This window comes from Neolamprologus multifasciatus, chromosome 12 (genome assembly GCF_963576455.1).
Source record: "Neolamprologus multifasciatus chromosome 12, fNeoMul1.2, whole genome shotgun sequence".
In the NCBI taxonomy this organism is placed as follows: domain Eukaryota; kingdom Metazoa; phylum Chordata; class Actinopteri; order Cichliformes; family Cichlidae; genus Neolamprologus; species Neolamprologus multifasciatus.
The window spans coordinates 5,020,632-5,041,847 of record NC_140450.1 but is presented as its reverse complement, the minus strand read 5'-3'; the positions used below and the strand labels follow the sequence as shown (position 1 = coordinate 5,041,847).

At 41.3% G+C, this 21,216-nt stretch overlaps 1 protein-coding gene and 1 long non-coding RNA gene across 2 annotated transcripts in view; both read right to left on the bottom strand.

Moving 5' to 3' along the window:
* Positions 1–21,216, bottom strand: part of LOC146506233 (uncharacterized) — a 65,658-nt gene that overhangs the window by 32,586 nt on the left and 11,856 nt on the right. The window lies entirely within an intron of this gene.
* On the bottom strand, positions 5,375–12,859 carry LOC146506234 (putative G-protein coupled receptor 21). Its single transcript, XM_085181174.1, has one exon. It carries the CDS (start codon positions 8,005–8,007, stop codon positions 6,937–6,939), a length of 1,071 nt encoding a protein of 356 aa, XP_085037300.1. The 5' UTR covers positions 8,008–12,859; the 3' UTR covers positions 5,375–6,936.

Below are 21,216 nucleotides of genomic sequence, written 5' to 3'. Positions count from 1 at the left end.
CAGCAGATGGCCCCGCCCCTCCCTGAGCCTGGTTCTGCTGGAGGTTTCTTCCTGTTAAAAGGGAGTTTTTCCTTCCCACTGTCGCCAAAGCGCTTGCTCATAGAGGGTCATATGATTGTTGGGGTTTTCTCTGTTTACTTTGTATTGCTGAGTCTTTACTTTATATTATAAAGAGCCTTGAGGCGACTGTTGTTATGATTTGGTGCTATATAAATAAAATAGAACTGAATTGAACTGAACTGAAAGTGACAGCTGTCTGACTACGAGTAGCTTTCTGCTTTACTAACATTATCACTCTATTATACTAAATTATTAATTTTAGCAAGGAAAAAAAAGATGTATACCAAACATAGCATATATGTATGTAGCTTGCATGCTCCGCCGCAGTCCAAAAGTCTGCTTTTTATGAGCCTCTCCGTGTTAGTCGTGTGATGGACTGCTCCCTGCACCTCACTCTGGGAGAGATTCCAGCCAGAAGCAGTTAAGAAAACTAATGATTAGATGGTCTGAGATTCCGAAGTTATCAGTTTGGGAGACAAGTATTAAGTGCGTGTCACATTCAGCAATTGTATTATTATTGGAAGTTGGCAGAGCACAAGCACCAGAGATTATTTCTTTTTAAACAGACAAGAGCAACAACTTTTAATAGAAAGCAAATATTATTCTCAAAACAGGTTAATAAGTGCAGTTTTTCCACGTTTTCCACATTTCTTCAGTCTGTTATTTATATGAACAGCAGCAAAGATTTTCTGGCACAACTTCACCTGCTTCCAAGGTGCATGGAGAGGATGAAAGAATTCACAAAGCAGGAACTCCAGCAACACTTGAGGGAAGATGAACAACTTTAATAATAGACCAACGGGTCAAGGGTCATCTGACCCTGATGACGTTTGTGCAGTGACGTTTGACGTTTGACTGCACTGCACGTTTGACGTTTCGGCTTGTGGCCTTCATCAGGGTCAGATGACCCTGATGAAGGCCACAAGCCGAAACGCGTTGGTCTATTATTAAAGTTGTTTATATGAACAGTGCAAGTTCAAGTGTCTCTTAAAAAAAGGTCTAAAACCTCTACGTGTAGAATAAAAAGTAAACTAAAAATTTGCTTATGTATTATTTATTTATATAATAGTAGTGCATTTTATTTCTAAAAGTAAATTACTGGTCATGTCTGTGCAGTTTTCAAACTTTGCAAAGCCATCCGGTGAGAAGATAGATGGCTCGCTGTGCAACGTTTGAATTTCTTACTCTTTATACCAAATCTGTTGTAAAACCATAAAATTGCAACATATTGCATCCAGTAAAGGCTTTCCTACTGCACTAGTAATAAATTATGTGCAATTCAAAGAATGTCATAATATGCAGTGCATATACTATATATAGACAGATTTGTGCTGAAGATACAGTCTAGTGGACTTTTGGATGGTGGCAGGGAGTTCAACCCGAACATGAAAACCTTGAATAAACTAGCACGTTGCACTCCAATGCTTCGTTCACAGTTGTTAAGGAACTAATAACTAACCTCAGCTGGCTTAGATTTTTCCAACATTACTACAATATGGAGCATTTAAAGGATTTTGCATATCAAATCAACCCCAAACCACAAAAACAGAAAGTCTCTTTTTAATAATCAGACAATTACACCTCTATTTACAATAATGTTCAGCAGGTTTTCAAAGTTCGGGTCACGAGCTGAGAAGCAAACAGTTCAACCAGAGTAACAACATTAAAAGCCCTTCATTCAGATTTTTCTGCTACCACTAGTGATTTGTTGTTCGAGGGGAAGCTGGAAGCTGCATCACACCCACTCCCACAGATGAGCAGCACTGCGAGGCTGTCAAGGAAAATATCAGGACTTCAAAAAGATCTGCATGTTAATTAACATATCTGTTTTTTGCACATGGAACTCGTCAACGTAATCATACAAAAATGTCACTTTTGGCAGATGAATGTGATGTTTTCCTGACAGCAGGAAAAGGAGGAGGTCATTCCTGTTTCCTGAACTCGTTGGCATCATCAAAAAACAGAGTGAGCCAATCTGTGTTATGCAACAGTATTTAGAAGACAAGGAGCACAGTCAGTAAATTTCTCTCAGCAGCATCATGAGACAGACGCACTGATCCAGACTGCACCAGAATCATGCAGGTAAAGTCTGACGATGAAGCATCCTTTGCAATAAATAAACCGGAGCGTCCGACATGTCAACATTTTACATTTCAAAGCAGATTCTGTAGACAGAACGCCACGAAATAGCACGACACAGAAAAATGTGCTAAAAATCAAAACAGAACATTTCAGGGAAGTCTCCAGAAAGTCCTGCAGCTGACCCCTGAACCCTGACATCGATCTGACCTCTGGCGCCTCAGCCCCCGTGGTGAAAAGGCATGTTTGTGTTTCTATTGGGAAAACTAAACACTGGTTAAAGTCACAATGAAATAAAAAGAGTAGTAACGATAATGATTTTAACAGTGTCACGTTTCTCTCGTTGAAACATTTTATAGTTCTCATTTATTTCCATGCACACTGTGAGAACATAATTAACAGTAAAACGACCAAATGGACATAAAAATATTTAAGACATCAAAGACAATAAAACCGCATGTATACTCAGAGTATATGTGAACTAAAGTATTATTATGAGCATGTTTCTTCAGAAAAATGTTATTTGTCAATTACACACAGCACATTTACTCAAAAGCAGCAGGCAAACTGAAGTTTAGACTATAAATATACGAGGGATACAACCATAGTGACTCAGTTTTTTTGGGTCTGCATGTTAAGACTAACTCTTGAGCCTGGAGTGATTCTATTTGGGAGTCGGGGTAGAGCGCTAAACACAGACACCTGCTAATTAACAGACAAATAAAATGCTAGAATCTCACCAAAACTGAAGCACAAACTTCTTGGACAGTCTGCAAACTATATCATTTGTCAGATTATTCCTTTACAAACGTTCTTAAAGGCACCAACTCTGCATACACAGCTTAGGGTGAGTTTAATGAATCAAGCAGCTGTACAAATTAACGTTACAGGAGCCAATTCCAGTCAGAATTTGTACGATCATAAAGTTATTAAAGTTTGCAAATTGATTCTGAAATTGAGGCGCTGCAGTTTTGTCTTACTGGCAGTTCTGGGTCAAATTTCCTGGTCAGCTAGAGGCCTTCCTGTGTAGTCTGCATGCTCTCTCACAGTCCAAAGGTGGGCTTTATGTGTTAACTAGTGATTTTAAACTTGCCACAGACATGCCTCTCTGTGTTAGACTGCTCCCTGCACCTCACTCTATGGAGGCTGAGAAGCACTTAAGAAAACTGATCACCAAGTAATTGCATGCATATGCAGCAACTGTATTATTACTGGGAGGTGGCCGAGGTTTTTAACAGACAAGAGTTACAACCTATAAAGCTACTGTCAAGCAAGTATCTTATAGGGCTACTGTTATCTTTGATTACACATGACAACACTCCTAAAGTTTTTAAAAAAGAATCGAGACAAATGGAAAATGCAGTTACTTAAAACCACCTGTGACCAGTAAGTAATCACAGCAGTGATTAATCCATCTCACTAAATAATCCAGTGAACATCGATAATCGTGACTCGGTGTGCTCTAACTATTAAGGTCTTTGTCTTCGAGCTGAAAGTGAGAAATAAATTCCTTGCTCCTCTGTGCACAGAGGTGGAGAGCAGCTATGTAGCATCTCTGGAAGTGGATCAAGGGAAATTTCATGCCCGGAGCCATGTTTAACAACCTTTTTTGCAACCATATTACAAAATTAGCAACTGGCAAACGTTAGCATTAACAGCTTGGATCATTCCAGTATCTCAGACAGTTTTCCAATTCAGCATCATCATTTCTCCTTTACTTTAAGAACCGTCTCCAGCAGTGAAAGCTAGTTTTACGTTTTATTATTTTGGTGCTATTTTGATTTCTTTTCTTTGCATGAGCCCAGTTTCTATCTGACAGCTGTTGATGTTCGTGACAAGAACCTTTCAGAAGCTTTCAAATGCTTTAGCTTCTATTTGTGGTCCGATTCCTTCAAGAAAGGATCTTGTGGTACAAATTACATGAAACAAATGTGTCCAGGAAACCATTTTCCATTCTGTCGATGGAGTTATTCTCGTTACTGTTTCAAATTTACAATGAGCCATTACAGGAATGTGACTCCATGTTTTAGCTCTGTGGGGTTACTGCTCGAGTAGAACTGCAAATATTTCAAAGTAAAAGACTTGTTAAGAAATGGACAGACTTTTATTGTAACTATTTCAAATTAAAGCATCTCCAGGTGTCATATGTATGTTATGATTTATTCTCTATTATATTTAAGGTTTGTTTATAGAGATTTTGGTTCATATACTGTTGGTGGGGTGGATACTGGGTTTGACAACCATTCACATTTACACATATGTGTGCATTATAAAAAGAAGAAAAGCTCAATATGATTTCACACTTCTGCCTAATAAGAGAGTTATTACTTCCTATTAGCTTAAGGCAACGTTGTGTTTCAGCTGAAACAGTTGTTAGCTGAAAACCATCACTTATGCTGGAGAAAAAGAGAAATAAAAGCTTGCCTTTCTTTGTGCTTGCTTTAAATAAAAGGCCTGTTTCGTTCAGCATCCGAGGTTATTAACGGCACCGGACACTATTCAAATAAACACAGTAAAAGCACTTGCTAATACAAACTGTGGCTAGCTTGTTTGAACGCTCGTGTAGTTTCTCATTCACAAAGAATGCAGTACATGGCACCGCCTCATTTTGGCTCATTTAAAGCTGTTTATTAATGTGAGCTCTTCTAAATGAGACAATAAATTAATTTTAAAAAAACCACTACGAACTATAGCCGAGTACAGCCAGTGCAGTTTGGATTTTCATTCACTTTTGCAAGCAATTTTCATGAAAACATACATTTCTTTTAAATGCATATGATAAAAAAAAACTTTGATTCTACCTTTGAGAACAAACCAGCTAAATCCCAGAAAGACAGTAAGTAAACGTGTGTGGCTTCTGGTCTAATATGCATGAAATACTTGTAATGTTTTTTTGTTTGTTTTTTGCCATCTAGGGGTGGCATGTGAAGCAAAATGACTTTACAACAACACTTCCACATTCAGCTGTTCTCCAAAGATCACCCACCCACTCACCTGCTCTGAAATGACTGACAAGTAAAGGTACAGGTTCCCAGAATTCTGTGCAAATGTTCATCAAGACCATCAATGAGTTTTTGTTTATTCTTTAAAAATTTTTGAAGACTGCAATCACCTTCCACTTTGCATATCCATCCTACTTGTGCAAGTCACTGTGACACCCAACTTTTATCAGGCTGGCATCTAATAGTCAGTTTTTTCCTTCTACTTCTGTTGTTTAATGGTCACTGGCAAATAGCAAACACGTGATAAATGGGTAAATTACCGGCACCTTCCTATCATTATTAAACCTATCCCATTCCCTCTTCTTTGTCCAACTACAATAAAGTCAAATTGTCAAGATGCTTTCAGAAATTTCATTGTGACTTTAAAAACAAGTCCTGTTTTAAGTTTTTAAACACAGCATACAAAGAAATGCTTTTCCTTCTACTCAACACTAAATTATTTTTTAAAAAATGGCTCCAATCCGGAGGTGCAGCACGTCAGACCTCTGTGGCAAATAAATAATCTTAAAAAGCTTCTACTGATCCACAAGATCATCTGGTATCCCGCAGGTCTACAATAAATCAATAAAACCCCCGAAGTTAGCCATTGTTTAAATATTGATACTCTACGTGTATTTACATGAAACCAAAGAACAAAAAACAGACAAAATAGAAACGCACTCGTTGGCTCTCAGAAACAGGCTTTGACCCCTGACACGGCGAGGTCGGGCTCGTAAAGCTGGGTGATATCCCTCTTGCTGGAAGAGGGCAGAAGCACGAGCTGAAACCAGATGTTAGGATCCTGACAGACAGCTGATTCATTATCGACACCGACTGCACTACAAGTCGTGAGCTGATTACCTTACGATGTGCCTTTTGATTTAAAAGACCTGTACTCTGTCAGCTGAGATCAAAGGCAGACAGCACAGAGGCTTACAAACAGAACCGCTGATAAACCTGAGGATGAAACACAAGAATAAATCATATCATCTATTGTTTCTTTAACGAGGATTCTTGTCTGCTGGCAGAAAAACTTTCCAGGCCATGTTTAAAAAGTAAAGCTAACTTTTTCATGTGACATCCGATGCTTTTTCAGATTTTGAGCTTCTCACTAACACCCGAGAGAAACATCCTCTTGATAAAACACACACAAGCTCCTAAATCTTCTTAATCTCTGGGAAATAAGTCCACCTGTTGTGCATTTTGAACCCACACACGAGCCGATGATGTGACGATTTTAAGGTGAATGATTTTTCCTACACTCGTTGGCATCTGGAGTTCCCCAAAGGAAACAGATCAGAAGTCTGCTTCAAGTGTTTTAACATTTTTTTGCAACACATACTTCCACCCTGAAAGAACAAAGACAATTTACAGATTTACAGTCAGGCTTGAAAAGATTAATAAATTATTTTTTGCATCTCAGTGGATTGGGCAGCCCAGCTCACACTGTGCTATACTTTTTTGCATTTGGGAGTCATTAAATCAGTGCAGTGAGGCATGTTTATCAAATCCTCTGAACTTTCTTCATCAGTATCAAACTTATTATCTCCGTGTCATCAGCCTGCAGCCATGAAAGAGCAGCATCACACAGAGAGAATTTGAGAAAGTCCCAGCAGGAATGACACGGCCTCCTTTTTCCACAAAAATCATCCTCTTAAAACGGCCAGAAAGCTTCTGCACAAGCGCCTCCCTGTGCTCACCGCAGGACCAAAAAGACCTGTGTCATGCTACGCAGTAGAGAGCAAAGCACACACAGGGGGGGCGATGCCTCCAAATCGACCGGAGCGAATCCATCCTAGTCAAAGCTCATCAGAGCTCACACTTGGCATCGGGGATCTGGTCTCAGGCTGACGGGGGCTGGAGCCTTTTTGGCCTCCGTGCAGCCAAGGCAGGAAGGAAACAGTGGGCTAAAGAGGCGGCCGAGACCTTTACGGAAGACGCTGTTGGAGAGGCTGTAGATGAGACAGTTGCAGAAGCTGTTGCTGATTGCCAGCCACGTTGTGAGGAAGGACGCCACCTCGTGGTGATATAGGCCGGCGCTCTCTAGGAGGAAGTAGAGGATGTACGGCATCCACAGCACATAGAAGACACTGGTGATGCGGAAGAGCACCATGGCATAGCGTTTGTCCGGGCAGCCTTCGCAACGCTCTCCCCGCTCGCCTTTATCACCCTCGGTCTGCGGGCTGAAGCGGGCTTGGCGTTGGGAGATCTCCCTCGTATGCTGCCGGCAGATCCGAAATATACTCCCATAGGTGAAGCAGACAGTAAGTGCAGCTGGTGCGTAGAGCAGCGCCACAATGAAGGTGCTAAATGCCGGGTTGGTTTTCCAAGAGAGTGCGCACCACTTAAATATGTCCCCGTGATAACCTGGTTTCCCCCAGCGGAAAAACGACGGCAGGAAAATCAAAGCGGAGTAGACCCAAATGAGCACGATGCACACCCTCAGGCGGCATGGGGTGACCAGCGTGGTGTACGACAGCGGTCGCGTGATGGCGATGTAGCGGTCCACGCTGATGCAAGCTAGCGAGGCCATGGAAACACTCTTCAGCACAGAAACCATGTAGCCGAATCCCTTGCAGGTGAGCTCCTCATTCAGGCCTCGAAGGTAGTGGAGGAGGGACATCGAGGGCACGAGGCAGCTGACGCCCACCAGCAGATCGGCGTACGCCATGGTTTGGATAAAGTGGCTGGTGGTGTGGTGGTGCAGCAGCGGGGCACAATGGAAGACAAAGATCACCACCAGGTTGCCAGCGATGATGAGCACAGTGAGGAAGAGGATGACAACCACCTCCAGCACGCAGGTATCCATGCTGTGGGAGTAACCCATGGAGCCCAGCAGGCAGAACGAGGGAGAGCCGCTTTGGTTCGCATCAGAGGAAGAGTTCATGTTTGGACTGGAGAAGAGGGAGGGAGGAGAAGGGGGAGGTTTCAGCTCAACGCAGCCATCATCCTGTCATCCAAGTCTCTTTATTTTTTTTTAACCCTGAAGTTGCAGCTCCAAAAACAAAGCATGCCCCTGTTCTTCTATATCAGCATCTTTTCTCCCTCAGCGGGCAGCGAGCCTGTCCTTAAAGTAGCAGTAATCCATCGGTGCATGCAAAACGCAGCCGGCCACTGCTGCTGCTGCTGCTGCTGCTGGGGGTGAAATATGTGCATGTGTGCCACCTCGAGAAGCAGAAAAAAAATTCCCCAATGTAGGACAAGAGATGCCCGTCTAGTGGTGCAGTGCAACCCGTCCTCCCCCTCGCAGCTGTTTATCATACCCCCCTCCCTTGACTACGAATCCCGAGGTAAGCACTGTTCTCCAGCGGGCAGGAACCAAACAATTAAAACATTGAAAAAATAACTAAAAAGAGCCATCTACTGGCACTCTTCAAATGCCGGCAAAAGGGTAAAAACAGGGAGAGGAAAACGATCCCAAAATTCCCAGCAGCTTCTGTGTGCCGGCACTGAATGCTTCCTCAGCAAAGAAAGTCAAGGCGGTCCAATCAGACGGCACATCTGAAGGTAGAAGCCTCGTCCGCGGGTCATTAAAACACAGATTTTCACGAGCAGTGTCCTGGAATCCTGGAGGCAGGCAGGCAAACATCCAAAGGTGATGGACAATGTCACTGGGAGCTCTTCTTGTCAGGCTCGGTGGCGGCCGGTCGACTTGCAGTGCGTGTGTGAAGATGGAGAGATGTGTAGTCATGAGTGTGAGAGACAGAGAGAGATGAAGGAGGTAGACGGTGAACTGCTTCTCCTTTCTGCTGTAGTGGCGATACAGTGATGATGCAGCGCTGCCACTGCTGCTTTCCTCTCCTCCCCCTTCACTCACTCGCTCGCTCTCTCTCTCTCGCTCTAACACACACACTTCCCTTCCCTTTCCACTCATTTCACTCTCTCTCTCTCTCACACACACACACTTCGCTTCCCCTCCTCCTCCTCTGTCCGTTTTAATTTTTTACTTCTTTCTGCCTCCCAGTGTCCCCACTCTTACTGTGCCACAATTACAGAACTGAGAAGGAAACTTTTTAAATAAGCTTCAGAGCAACTGAAATTTATTATATATACAAGAAAATATCTCAAATCCATAAGAAACTCACAAATGTTAAGCAGAAATCATGATTATGACCGGGTGCAAATTCCATCGGTGTGAGGATCATTTGTTTTCTAAGGCATCTACTGGATTTTGTTGATGCTTGAAATTAAGGTTGTGAGACTTTGATTGCATGGCTGCTTGATAGACTTCACATCCGCTAATGTGAGTCACCGAAGGAGATCTTTTAACAGTGTTTGTGGTAGACGTGTCATAAGAGAAAAGTTTTGAAATAAACTCCAAATTAAGAGAAGAAAACCCATCATAAGATGCCTGCCAAGTGGTGACCTGCTTCTACAAAGAGTTTGGCTTGTAGTGGTGCTTCTTTTTAATTTTATTGAAGGAAGTAATAGACACATATTAAGGCTTTCAGTAAAGACCACCCAAAGGTTTCTGCTTATAAATAAAAAGCAGCTGAGCAGCAGGTGAAGCTGCCAACATTTAAAATAATAACTCCACACACAACAACTGGGTAACATCCATCTTTGTTCACTGCTGCACTGTTTAAACAACTAATACTACAATATACACTCTCTGACCACTTCATTAATCGCACCTATTGCTGTAAGAACCGTTTAAATTCTTTGTGACATATAATGAAGTTCTTTTGAAGCATAAATTATTCATTACAGTCTCCATTTTCTCTAATCATCTTCTCTGCTCTCTTTCTTCCTTTGAGTCCCTTTCAGTATTACTCTAACCCCCCTGCAGGTCTTTGTAAGCTTCATTTTCATGGACCTCCATTTTGCTCCTAACAGGAAGCTCCTCCCCCTTCCACATCTGCTACCCAATAAACATCAAGCAGGATCCCCTCTGTACAGAGACCATACTCAACCCAACCACATGCACTCCGCACTCTCCCCAGCAGCTACACCGATCACATATGAACTACATATGTGCTCAGAGGCACTGCAAGCATAAATGTGTGTAAACAAGACAGGTTCTAATGGATGATTAAAATTTCTACAGATCATGCTAAATGTAGAACAAAAACAGGAAAAGATGAAAGGAAAATAGGGATGCAAGAGAAAGGAATAAAGACCGGCATGGAAAAAGATGAAGCACAATAGACCTGATTTTTTTGGACCCAAAACACAGAAACTACAATAGCATTTCAGAAAATCTGAATCCAGCTCTAAATCAGAATTCATTGGTCATAAAAATCTTTACATTTTATTTTACACTTAAATTATTGTTTATATTTAATCAAATAAATAAAAAAAAGTCCTATAAAATTACTAATTTGGCAAAATTTAAGTGAACTTACTCTGATGACGTCTGCTGTGTGAGCGGAATATCAAGAACACAAACTGATATGGTTTAAAGCAGCGGTCCCCAACCCCTGGGCCTCGGACCAGTACCGGTCCGTGAGTCGTTTGGTACCGGGCCGCAAGAGTTGAGGCTCAGGTGTGAAATGTATAGTTTTCAGGGTTTTCATCGGTTTTCAGCGTTATTTTGTTATCGTTTTTATCGTTAACTCTGTTTTCCTGGGTCTTTTCACGTGTGTTATGAATAAATTTTCTTTTTTTCGGTACCGGTACTAGTTTCATTTTGTTGTATTTATCCGCGACACCTTAAAGGCCGGTCCGTGAAAATATTGTCGGGCATAAACCGGTCCGTGGCGCAAAAAAGGTTGGGGACCGCTGGTATAAAGCACCAAAAGAGAATACAAAGATAAGTGAAACAATATCCAAATATTCTGGCGCAGCTCTACGATCTGCTTAAGCATTCAAAAAAAAAACAAAAACAAACTAATCAACTAGTTAACCCACAAAGTTAAAAACAGTCAGTATGTATGTAAAATAATCTGAATTAATTGTTTGGCAGCCTTTTGTGACGACTACTGAAGTTGTGTTAGTGTGTTTTAAACAAATTTCTCCTTTGATGCATTAAATTATCATTACTCTTAGAGTTAGAGTGCGTGTGTGCGCGTGTTTTCTTACTATCTTGGTGGGGGCCAAAATCTGAAATTTACTATACTGGTGGGGACCAACAGGCCTTGTGGGGACCAAACTCCAGGTTGGTTGAAGGCATTTTTCACACTTAAAATGTGTTTTTAATGTCTGGGTTACAATTGGGTTATGGATAGGTTTAGGGTACGTGATAGGCATTCCTTTTATGATGGCTAGGGTTAGGGTAAGCGGCTAGGGAAAGCATTATGTCAATGGGACGCCCCCACGAGGATAGCAAACCAGACGAAATACCACACCTGACATTAGAGAAGAATAGAATTAGAGTAGAATATAAGTGCACATTTGGAAAGATATTTCTTCATCTCATCTGTAATGTTTTCTTTCCTAAAGTTGTTTCTGTTAATGAGACATAAATGTGACTTCATCCTGGAAATGACTGTTTCATTCTCACCTGAGCACTGAGGTTTTACTGTTTGAGCCACACACTGTGCATTATGGAATCTGGAATGTCCAATCCTGCTAAACTCCTAGGCTGCCCTCACCTTTCTTCTTTGTTGCTCACACCAAGTCACAAACACGTAAATGAAATTTTGGACACAATGTAACTGCTCTGCATATTTGAAATGTTTTACCCACAAAATCTTTTCCACTTTTTTAAGATTCTTCTTGCTGCTTGTAACTGTCACACCAACACTTGCTCAGTTGTTTTTAGGCTACTATAAAATAAGAAGCCCATGTCCTATATGCGTCATTACTAAACGGTGCAGTCTGCTGATTCACCACATCAAACCAAAGCATCTCTTGTGATATTTGGTGCAGGAAGAACTGGAGGGGTCACCGCAAGAATGTTGGCTCCTTCCAGCCTAATGGTGGGGAACAGAGACATCATTCAGACACTGTTTGTTTTCCTGGTACCATATGGTGAGCACTAGCCACCATGTTAGTGTCTATTTTTGCTTTCATTTCCAGGTCAAGGGTCAGAGGTGCCACATCTGCCAGACTTGTGAGGCTGAATGTCGAGGTACCTGAATAAGCACCCGCGTTATCTCAGTTGTAAAGTTGTTGTAAAACATCAATGTGAACACAGACATCAGCGCCTCGTTGGTGTTGCCAAGTCAACACAACAGCAGTAAACATCAAGCAGGCCGACGGGGGAAAGCCACCTTGTGACTGATTGTTTGGAAAAAGAGAGCTTGTGATCCTGAGCCTGCTGGAGGCCGATTTGAACATCAGCACATTTTTCTTTAATTATGAATGCAAAGTTGCTGTTGGACAGCACTGTCAAAGACTTAAAAAACTACAGTGGTAAATGAACATGATTCATAGTTGGAGAGCACACACTACACTTCTTTGTCAGGTTACCCAACCAATACAGAGGGGAAAAAAAACTGGACTTCTTGCATAACAGCACAGACTTTGATTGCATTATGATATATGAGAGAATAATGTGATCCGAAATGGCATCCAAGTTACTCACTTGGCATAAACAAGAGGAGAAAGAATTAGGCATAGGAGTTCAACAATTAACAGTAATATTACGTAATGTTTACAAGACTGATGAGACCTGTTATGATGGTTTGGAGACGATGAACATTGAACATCATTGAACAGCTCAGGTTTAGCAGTTTGAAGACAAAATTAGAGTGCAAGGCTGGGATGTTTTGGACATGTGCAGAGGCGGATATATTGGGCAAAGGATGTTGTCTATGGCAGCAGGAGGAAAAGAGGAATATGTAGGGATGGGTATCGTTTAGGTTTTATCCGATACCGGTGCCAAACCGGTACCTTTGAAATGGTGCCGTTGCTTAAACGGTGCTTAAAGAATTGAGAACACAAAATTGGTCCAAAGACCTCTCATGTTCAGCTGTTTTTTTGTAAAAAGATAACAATGTTAGCCTTTTCTGCAGCTATGGGGCATATATGGTATCACTCTTGGCTGGAAGCAGTGCTTAATCAATGGAAAAAACAAACTTTGTCCAAAAACCTCTCATGTTTAACTGTTTTCCACTTTTTCTTTGGTCATTTTAGCCTTTTTGGCCAGGGTGAAGGGAGTATCTGCCATCAAACAAGAAGACAGCCGCATGTAACTACGACGGCGTTTGCTAGTTCACCTTACATGCATTAATGTAATAACGTGGTTAGCCTACTCAACGTAAATTACACACGAACAACATTAAGCTACTCAGCAGAGAAGAACGGCTGCTGCTGCCATCATCATCCTCATCATTTGTGCTACACTGGCAGGGCTCCGGGCCCGATAACAGGCACCACACCCACAGTAGCTGTGCACTGTGTGAGGTCTCGCAGCAAGCTATCAAATACGGTGCATTTCTCGGCTTTTAAAAAAGACGCTATGCGTCGCCAGGTGTTTCATCAGATTTGAGGTGTTACCTCCTTTGACAGTATCACCTTAAAGCACTTGTTGCAGGCTGCTGAGTTTGCATATTTTGACCGTTTCGCCTTGGGCGTTTTTAATCTGTAACTCTGCTCTAAAAGAACTTATGTACCTGGACCCGCCTACTATCCTCGGAAATGTAAAATGATTGGCTAGAATCTAAAGTGTATCACAGTTTAGGGGAAAAAAAGCACCGAAATAAAGCACTGAAAAAAAGCACCGAAATGTGCGCTGCTTTTCGGTCTGGTTACTACCGTTTATGTCAGAACCGGTACCCATCCCTAGGAATATGGCACTGAAGGTTCATGGATACTAGTGAAGGATTACATCCAGAGAATAGGTGTGCTGACAGCAAGGCAGGAGTAATTCTTGTTATAACCAAGGTAGGGCTGGGCAATATGGCCTAAAATCCATATCGCGGTATAATTTGAAACATGTGTGGTAACGGTATATATCACGATATATTCTTTTCTTCTGTATCACATATTTTACACACTATATGGCACACTTAAAATCCTTTAATTTTCTCAAAAATCAACAGTGTAACTTATGTATGAATTCTGGTTGTGCTTACTCACCTCGAACCGATTTTATGTGGTACACAGCGCGCAGAAATCTGTCCAAAAATGTTTTAGTACGACTTTGGAAAGCTATGAAGGTGCACCACTTGATGGATTGCCTGAGCATTACGGCTGCCTTAGTCAGGAGCCTTGCGGAGTAATCTGGGTCCAAAACTCCGTCTTCTTCAGGTCCCAAAGTCAAACAAACACTGCGGCATCACTGAAAGTTAAAAACTGTCTAAATTCTTTCATTTTTAATAAAATGAGCAGCATTGCTGCTTTACCAGGTGTAACAAATAAGTTTAACATCTAGGCATCCACGAAAACAGAATTTATTAAATTCAACAGAGTTAGAAGTTAGCAGGAAGTTAGCTCGCTAGTTTCCACCTAAACATGATATAGCATGTTCTGACTGAGAGATTCCCATGATGCATTGAGTATTTCTGCTTCAGTCACCTTTCTCACTCACTGTGTTAATAGACCTCTCTGCTGATTCACACTTGTTATTAATCTGTCTCTCTTCCACAGCATGTCTTATCCTGTCTTCCTTCTCTCACCCCAACTGGTTGCAGCAGATGGCCCCGCCCCTCCCTGAGCCTGGTTCTGCTGGAGGTTTCTTCCTGTTAAAAGGGAGTTTTTCCTTCCCACTGTTGCCAAAGTGCTTGCTCATATGATTGTTGGTGTTTTCTATGTATGTAATGTTATAGGGTCTACATTGCAATATAAAGTGCCTTGTGGCGACTGTTGTTGTGATTTCGGTCAAGTTTATTTATTTCGGTGTTGTATAAATAAAACTGAGTTGAATTGAAAATTGAAAAGTGTTTCATGGAAACACAACTGAATTGAAAATAAAATATACAAAAACATCGTGTAACAAATTTGTCCTAAAACTGTCTTAAAACTAAAGAAGCAAAAACAAACCCACTAATTAAGAATTCTGTCAACATCTTTGTTCAAAACTTTGAGTATATTTTTATTTATTAGGCTGATAATAAGCTGAAGTCATGTTTTTATACTCAATTTTGAGCCAGCATACTGGACCTCTCTAGGAGGTCAGAAATTTAATTTCAACCACTAAAACAAATTTTTATGTTTAGGAATGCAAGCAAATAACTAATTTGGGATCTTAATTGAAAAACTGTAATGTGCTTTACTTTTTCCCTCTGCTTTTTTGTAAGATAGTAAATTTGAAAATTACTGGATGATAAGAGTAATTATATTTTAGCATTAAAAACAGACATATTCTAGAAACATAAGAAATTGTTTTAGTAATTACCAATACTGTTTATTTAGGGTAGCTTGACATCCTACATTGGGTGGTGTTCTATTTGGTGGGGAATTTGTTACGCACTGTAAATAAAAACTGATTAGAAACTAGAAAAAAAACATAAATATGCACCAGTCTTCATAGATGTTGGTCTTTCTGTATTGAACAGGCCTGTCAGTACAGTTGCTGTGTCCGTGGATGCTTCTCTGCATGTATCAAACAGAGCCTGGTGCCTTATTTTTCTGCAGACTTTTGATGGCATTACTCATTTTCTGTTGTTGGATTTATCCTTTGTGCGCTGTCATATCCTGGGGCTGGAGATATATCTTTTTATATTGGCAGTGGTGGTATTATTTGATAGTCACAATATCAGTTTTGATCTTAGTTTTAAAACCTAACGACCCAGCAGTGTGACGGGAAACATCACTCCTGAGTAACCCCCTGCTGCAGCTGACCTTTTAATCTGCACTTGAGCTGTAACAGAGGCAGGAAAATTAGGTCAACCTTTGTACATTACCTCTCATCCACCCTTGTTTAACAGCTCCTTACAACCTTTTTTTTAAGCTGATGAAGGGAAGGCATACGCTGCTTATTATGTTTAATCTCCTCAGTGTATATATTTCCTTTTTGGCAGGCACTGACCATAGGGAATATATTTATTTTGACAGAATGTTTAGGTTAATCATGGTCTTCAGTTGCTCCCTCTGATTGGTGAAGGTAGAACTGAAAGATAGAAAGAAAGACTCCAGTGTTTTAATATTTGTAACTTTTTTGCAGATAATTGTTTAATTTGACATGAACCATGTACAGAGACAGAAAGGCACAGTAAGCAACAAGTGCAAAGTTGCCCTCATGTGATATGTTCTTTAATAATTCGGACAGTTAATGCCCTCAACCCAGGAGACTTCTTAGAAATCTGGCCCATGGCCTATGGGTTGTGATAACTTGGGACTCATTGGCTTCTTTGTTAGAGATTCGGGAAAATTGTGCAAGCCAACTTTCCAGATAATCACAGTTTTTACATGAATCATTTCAAGTCAGTTATTTCAAAATAATCACAGAAACAAACCAAATGGGAGTAAATTATTACTAAGTGTATCTAAATCTGGGTCAGCTTGTTTGTTGACCTAATTGCCGTGCATATTCATCAGTCCACAGTCTGGGTATGTGCTGACTTTCACTGTGGTTAGGCTGTTTTCTAATGATACTCAAGAAGGCCAGTGCAGAGGGCTGAAGGCATGTTTGCAGTTCAAAGTGTCACAGACATACGGCAAAAGACTATTCTTCTTTTCAATTCCCAAATGATTTATTATACAGATTAATGAGGACCTATCATGCTAATGTTTTTATTCTTGGAGTCTACTAGAGTACCATTGCATGATTCAAAGCTGAAAATTATTATTATTTATCTTTTACTCAGCTCACCCTCTGTCAGAAACAAGATGTTTTAGTTTCCTAACATCTCATTTAAAGCAACTGTCTTCTGATTGGCTGCCCTTCGTAATCAGACACAGGTGGGTTGGGCTTCTGTGCTTTAAATGTCAACATTATGGTTGTCCCATTTGTATGATACAAACTTGTCACAAAGTGTTTAGACAAGTCTGAACCTTTGGCTAAGAAAGTTTACTTGTGCATACACTGACATGATTATTGGCCTTGTTTATGTGCGCATCTAGCATTGCGACAGGAAATGATGCCTGTTCTACAGGGTGGGCCATTTATATGGATACACCGTAATAACATGGGAATGGTTGATGATATTAAAGTCCTGTTTGTGGCACATTAGTATATGTGAGGGGGCAAACTCGTCAAGATGGGTGGTGACCATGGTGGCCATTTAGAAGTCGGCCATCTTGGATAGAACTTTTGTTTTTTTCAATAGGAAGAGGGCCATGTGACACATCAAACTTATTGGTAATGTCACAAGAAAAAAAATGGTGTGCTTGGTTTCAACGTAACTTTATTCTTGAAAAAGATAGACAGATAGAGCTGGGTGTCATCTGCATGGCAGTGAAAATGTATGTTGTCTTCTGATGATACTGCCTAGGGGAAGCATGTATAATGTAAACAGAATTGGTCCCAGCACTGAACCCAGTGGAACTCCATAATTAACCTTCATGTATGAAGAGGACTCTCCATTTAATTGAACAAATTGGAGTCTATTAGATAGATACAATGATACAAACCACTGCAGCACAGTACCTGTAATATCTACAGCATACTCTAATCGCTTTAATAGAATATTATGTTCAACGAACGCTGCACTGAGGTCTAGCAGGACAAGCACAGACACGAGTCCGCTGTCCAAGGCCATAAGAAGATCATTTGTAACCTTCCCTAAAGCTTCCCTAAAAATTTTGACAACCACCAAACATTTAATGCATTAAATGAGAGCAGGAACACGGCTTCTGCACAAAGACGTAAACACAAAGCGCGGACCGGAATCGGTGAGATGTCGCTTTTCTCACCCGACGGCACGGACAAGGTCGGGGCTGAAAGCCGACAGCTCGCTGATGCTGATGTTTCAGCAGGTCCGCACTTTGTGTTTACGCCCTTTTTGCGCTAATTCTAAAGCTGTTAGTTTGATCTCTCTCCAAACAATATTGACCGACCCAGCAGCAAAAGAAGATCCAAACTACACTTCACATAAATATCGTCATGAATTCACTCTGACTTTTGCTGTTTTGCTTCTACCACAATAAAATCACACTTCATGCACAGCTCTCTCTCTCTCTCTCTCTCTGTACTTCAAGAACAGTTTCCCGTCTAAAAATCTGTTTTCTGCATTATTCGCTTGCTTGTTACGCACAAGTCTACCGTTGTTTACAGCGCTGTCGGCCGATGTTTTTTTTTTCCTTTTACTTACTTCCGAAAAGAAAACCTAATTTCTGCCGTTCAATAAGCTTCTGAACAAATTTAAATTTTTTAAAATTATGCAAAATGCAAAACGCTCAGCCGTGTCTCTAATAAAACTGCTGTAACTTCAGAGGTAATGTTCATAAGTTGATTAATGATTTTCTTTCGTTTTTGATGTACTGCAGAATATCTTTATAAAATCCCAGGCCAGGAAAAATCACCTTCATGTTTTCTGTGTTTTATCTTCAGCTACTTTGACACAAAGGCATCTGCTGTGATGCTCACACCTTTGATAAAGTCTCGCAAGTGTCAGCTTTCTTTTTATAGATATAAAAATATGTAAATGTACTGATCTGAATTATAATATTTCTGACTGTCTGAGGCAAAATTTCCCAGATTCAAATCAAATCGAATCAAATCGAATTGAATCGAATCGAATCGATTCAGGACCTTGTGAATCGGAATAGAATTGATTCTAGAAATCAGTGACGATACCCAGCCCTATTGACAACTACTCTTTCAAGGATTCTTGAGATGAAAAGTTGGCGCCGGTGTGTGTGGCTGCTCGTCTGTCACTGCCAAGTTTGTTCCTGTTTATGTTATTTCTAATTTGTGTCATCCATGAAACAAAGTCTCTGCTGAGGTATGATCGCCAGACACTATTGGACCTCAAACCTGTGGTCCAAAATATTGTGTCCTTTGGAGCTGGTGGGCAGCAACCCCTGCCCTCATTTGCATCGGAAACCCCGGGTTACCTGTACCGGGTTCCCACGCTACCTTCCCGGCGAAAGAGTCATCGTCGCCGGGGTAAACGAAGCGGTCGCCTGGTGAAGCTAAAGGTTTACCTAAAGAATTATTCTGCTGCTTTTCGACCAGTGCATGGATTCTTGCCAAGGCTTTTTGCGTCTCGGCGTTTTCTGGATCCTGTTGATGCCTGTTTGGTGCCTGTGGTCGGCTTTGATGATGATGCTCCTTGGCCTCGCTGCCCATGCCCTCCCAGGCTAAACCTCCGCTGTCAACATTATCGGAACTTGAGATCGCTGCGGCGGGTTTCTGGACCTCCTGAACCCCGAGCGGCAAATCCAGCTCCCGCTAGGATTGGCCTGGTGAACGCCAGATCACTTTTAAACAAAACTTTTATTCTTCGGGACTTCTTCAGTTCCCGTGATCTGGATTTTCTGTGTGTGACTGAGACGTGGCTGAGTGTTGGTGAGTCCAGTGCTCTATCTGAACTTTTACCTGCGGATTGTTGCTATTTTAACTCGCCACGGACCTCAGGCAGAGGTGGAGGCACAGTGACTGTTTACAAAAAGGATTTTAAATGTAAGCAGTGTTTTCCACAGTCTTCGTTCTCCAGCTTTGAACTTACCTCGTTTGAGGTGAGTCATACAAACCCGATTTTCTGCGCTGTCATCTATCGCCCCCCGAAATACAATAAGAACTTCATAAACGACTTTTCTGATTTTTTAGCTGCGATTATGCCCAACTATGATAGTGTTCTTATTGTTGGAGATTTTAATATACATAAATGTTGTCCTGATAAGCCACTGGTAAAGGACTTTTTAAGCCTTATTGACTCTTTTAGCCTGGTACAGTCCGTGCCTGGCCCTACACATGAGCACGGACACACACTGGACCTTGTTCTGTCATATGGTCTGCCTGTCACTAACTTGGAGATTTGTGACTGTGCACTCTCAGATCATATGCCTGTGTTATTCAACGTTGGTTTGACATATACCGCAGTTAAATCTGGCGCTGCTATTCAGTGCTGTCGGGTTATTAACCCCGCCACTGCCGCGCAGTTTTCTGCTGCTTTTAATCAGCTCGGCGGCCCTTCTGACTTTGTTTCCTCTGATACAGAAGAGCAAAATTCCTGGTTTTATTCTTGCTGTCAAAAAATCATGGACTCTGTGGCTCCTTTAAAAACCAGGCAGCCTAAGGCTAAACCTGAGCCTTGGTTTAATGAGAGCAGTCGTGCTGTTAAGAGGGAATGTCGTCGAGCAGAACGGAGATGGAAAAAGGATAAACTGCATGTATCATTTCAAATTCTCAAAGACTGCTGGCATCGCTACCAGAACACTGTTAAAGAGGCAAAAAGGGAATATTTTGCAAATATTATTTCTTCCAACTGTCATAACCCACGTGTGTTATTTAGGACCATTGACACTGTTCTTAATACTCCATTGAATGTCTGTTTGGAAGTTTCTCCTGAGATTTGCAATGATTTTCTGAACTTTTTTATTGAAAAGGTTGTCACCACCAGGGCTCTTATCACAGCTCCTGAATCTGACCCCTCTGTCTCTGTCCCTTGCGCTGCTGTTTTCACTCAGTTTGAGCATGTGACGCTCTCCACTTTAGAGGATGTGGTTCGCCATATTAAGCCCACAGGTTCCCCACGGGATCCTGTCCCTCCACAATTCTTTAAAGAAATTTTTCCTAGTATACGACAGTATGTCCTTGAAATTATTAACAGCAGTCTGTCTTCTGGTATGGTTCCTGCAAATTTCAAACATGCAGTAGTGCAGCCACTGCTTAAGAAACCTGGCCTTGATCACACAGTTTTAGCGAACTATAGGCCTATTTCCAAGCTGCCTTTAGTCTCCAAGGTTTTAGAGAAAATTGTTTTTAGTCAACTGAAAGATTTTATAGATGATAATGGCATCTTTGAGGTTTTTCAATCAGGTTTTAAAACCCTTCACAGCACAGAATCTGCATTATTAAGGGTTTTTAATGACATCCTTCTGGCATGTGATTCTGGTAACCATGTTGTTCTTGTCTTGCTTGACCTAACTGCTGCCTTTGACACCGTAGACCACAATATTCTAATTTCTCGATTACATGATGTAGTGGGTATTGGTGGAACTGCACTTAATTGGTTTAGGTCTTATTTGTCAGATAGAACTTTCTCTGTCAGCCTTCTCGGTTACGAATCGTCTTCTGCTCCTCTGTCATGCGGCGTCCCACAGGGCTCAATTTTAGGGCCACTGCTCTTTTCACTGTATCTATTGCCTCTGGGTTCTATCCTTA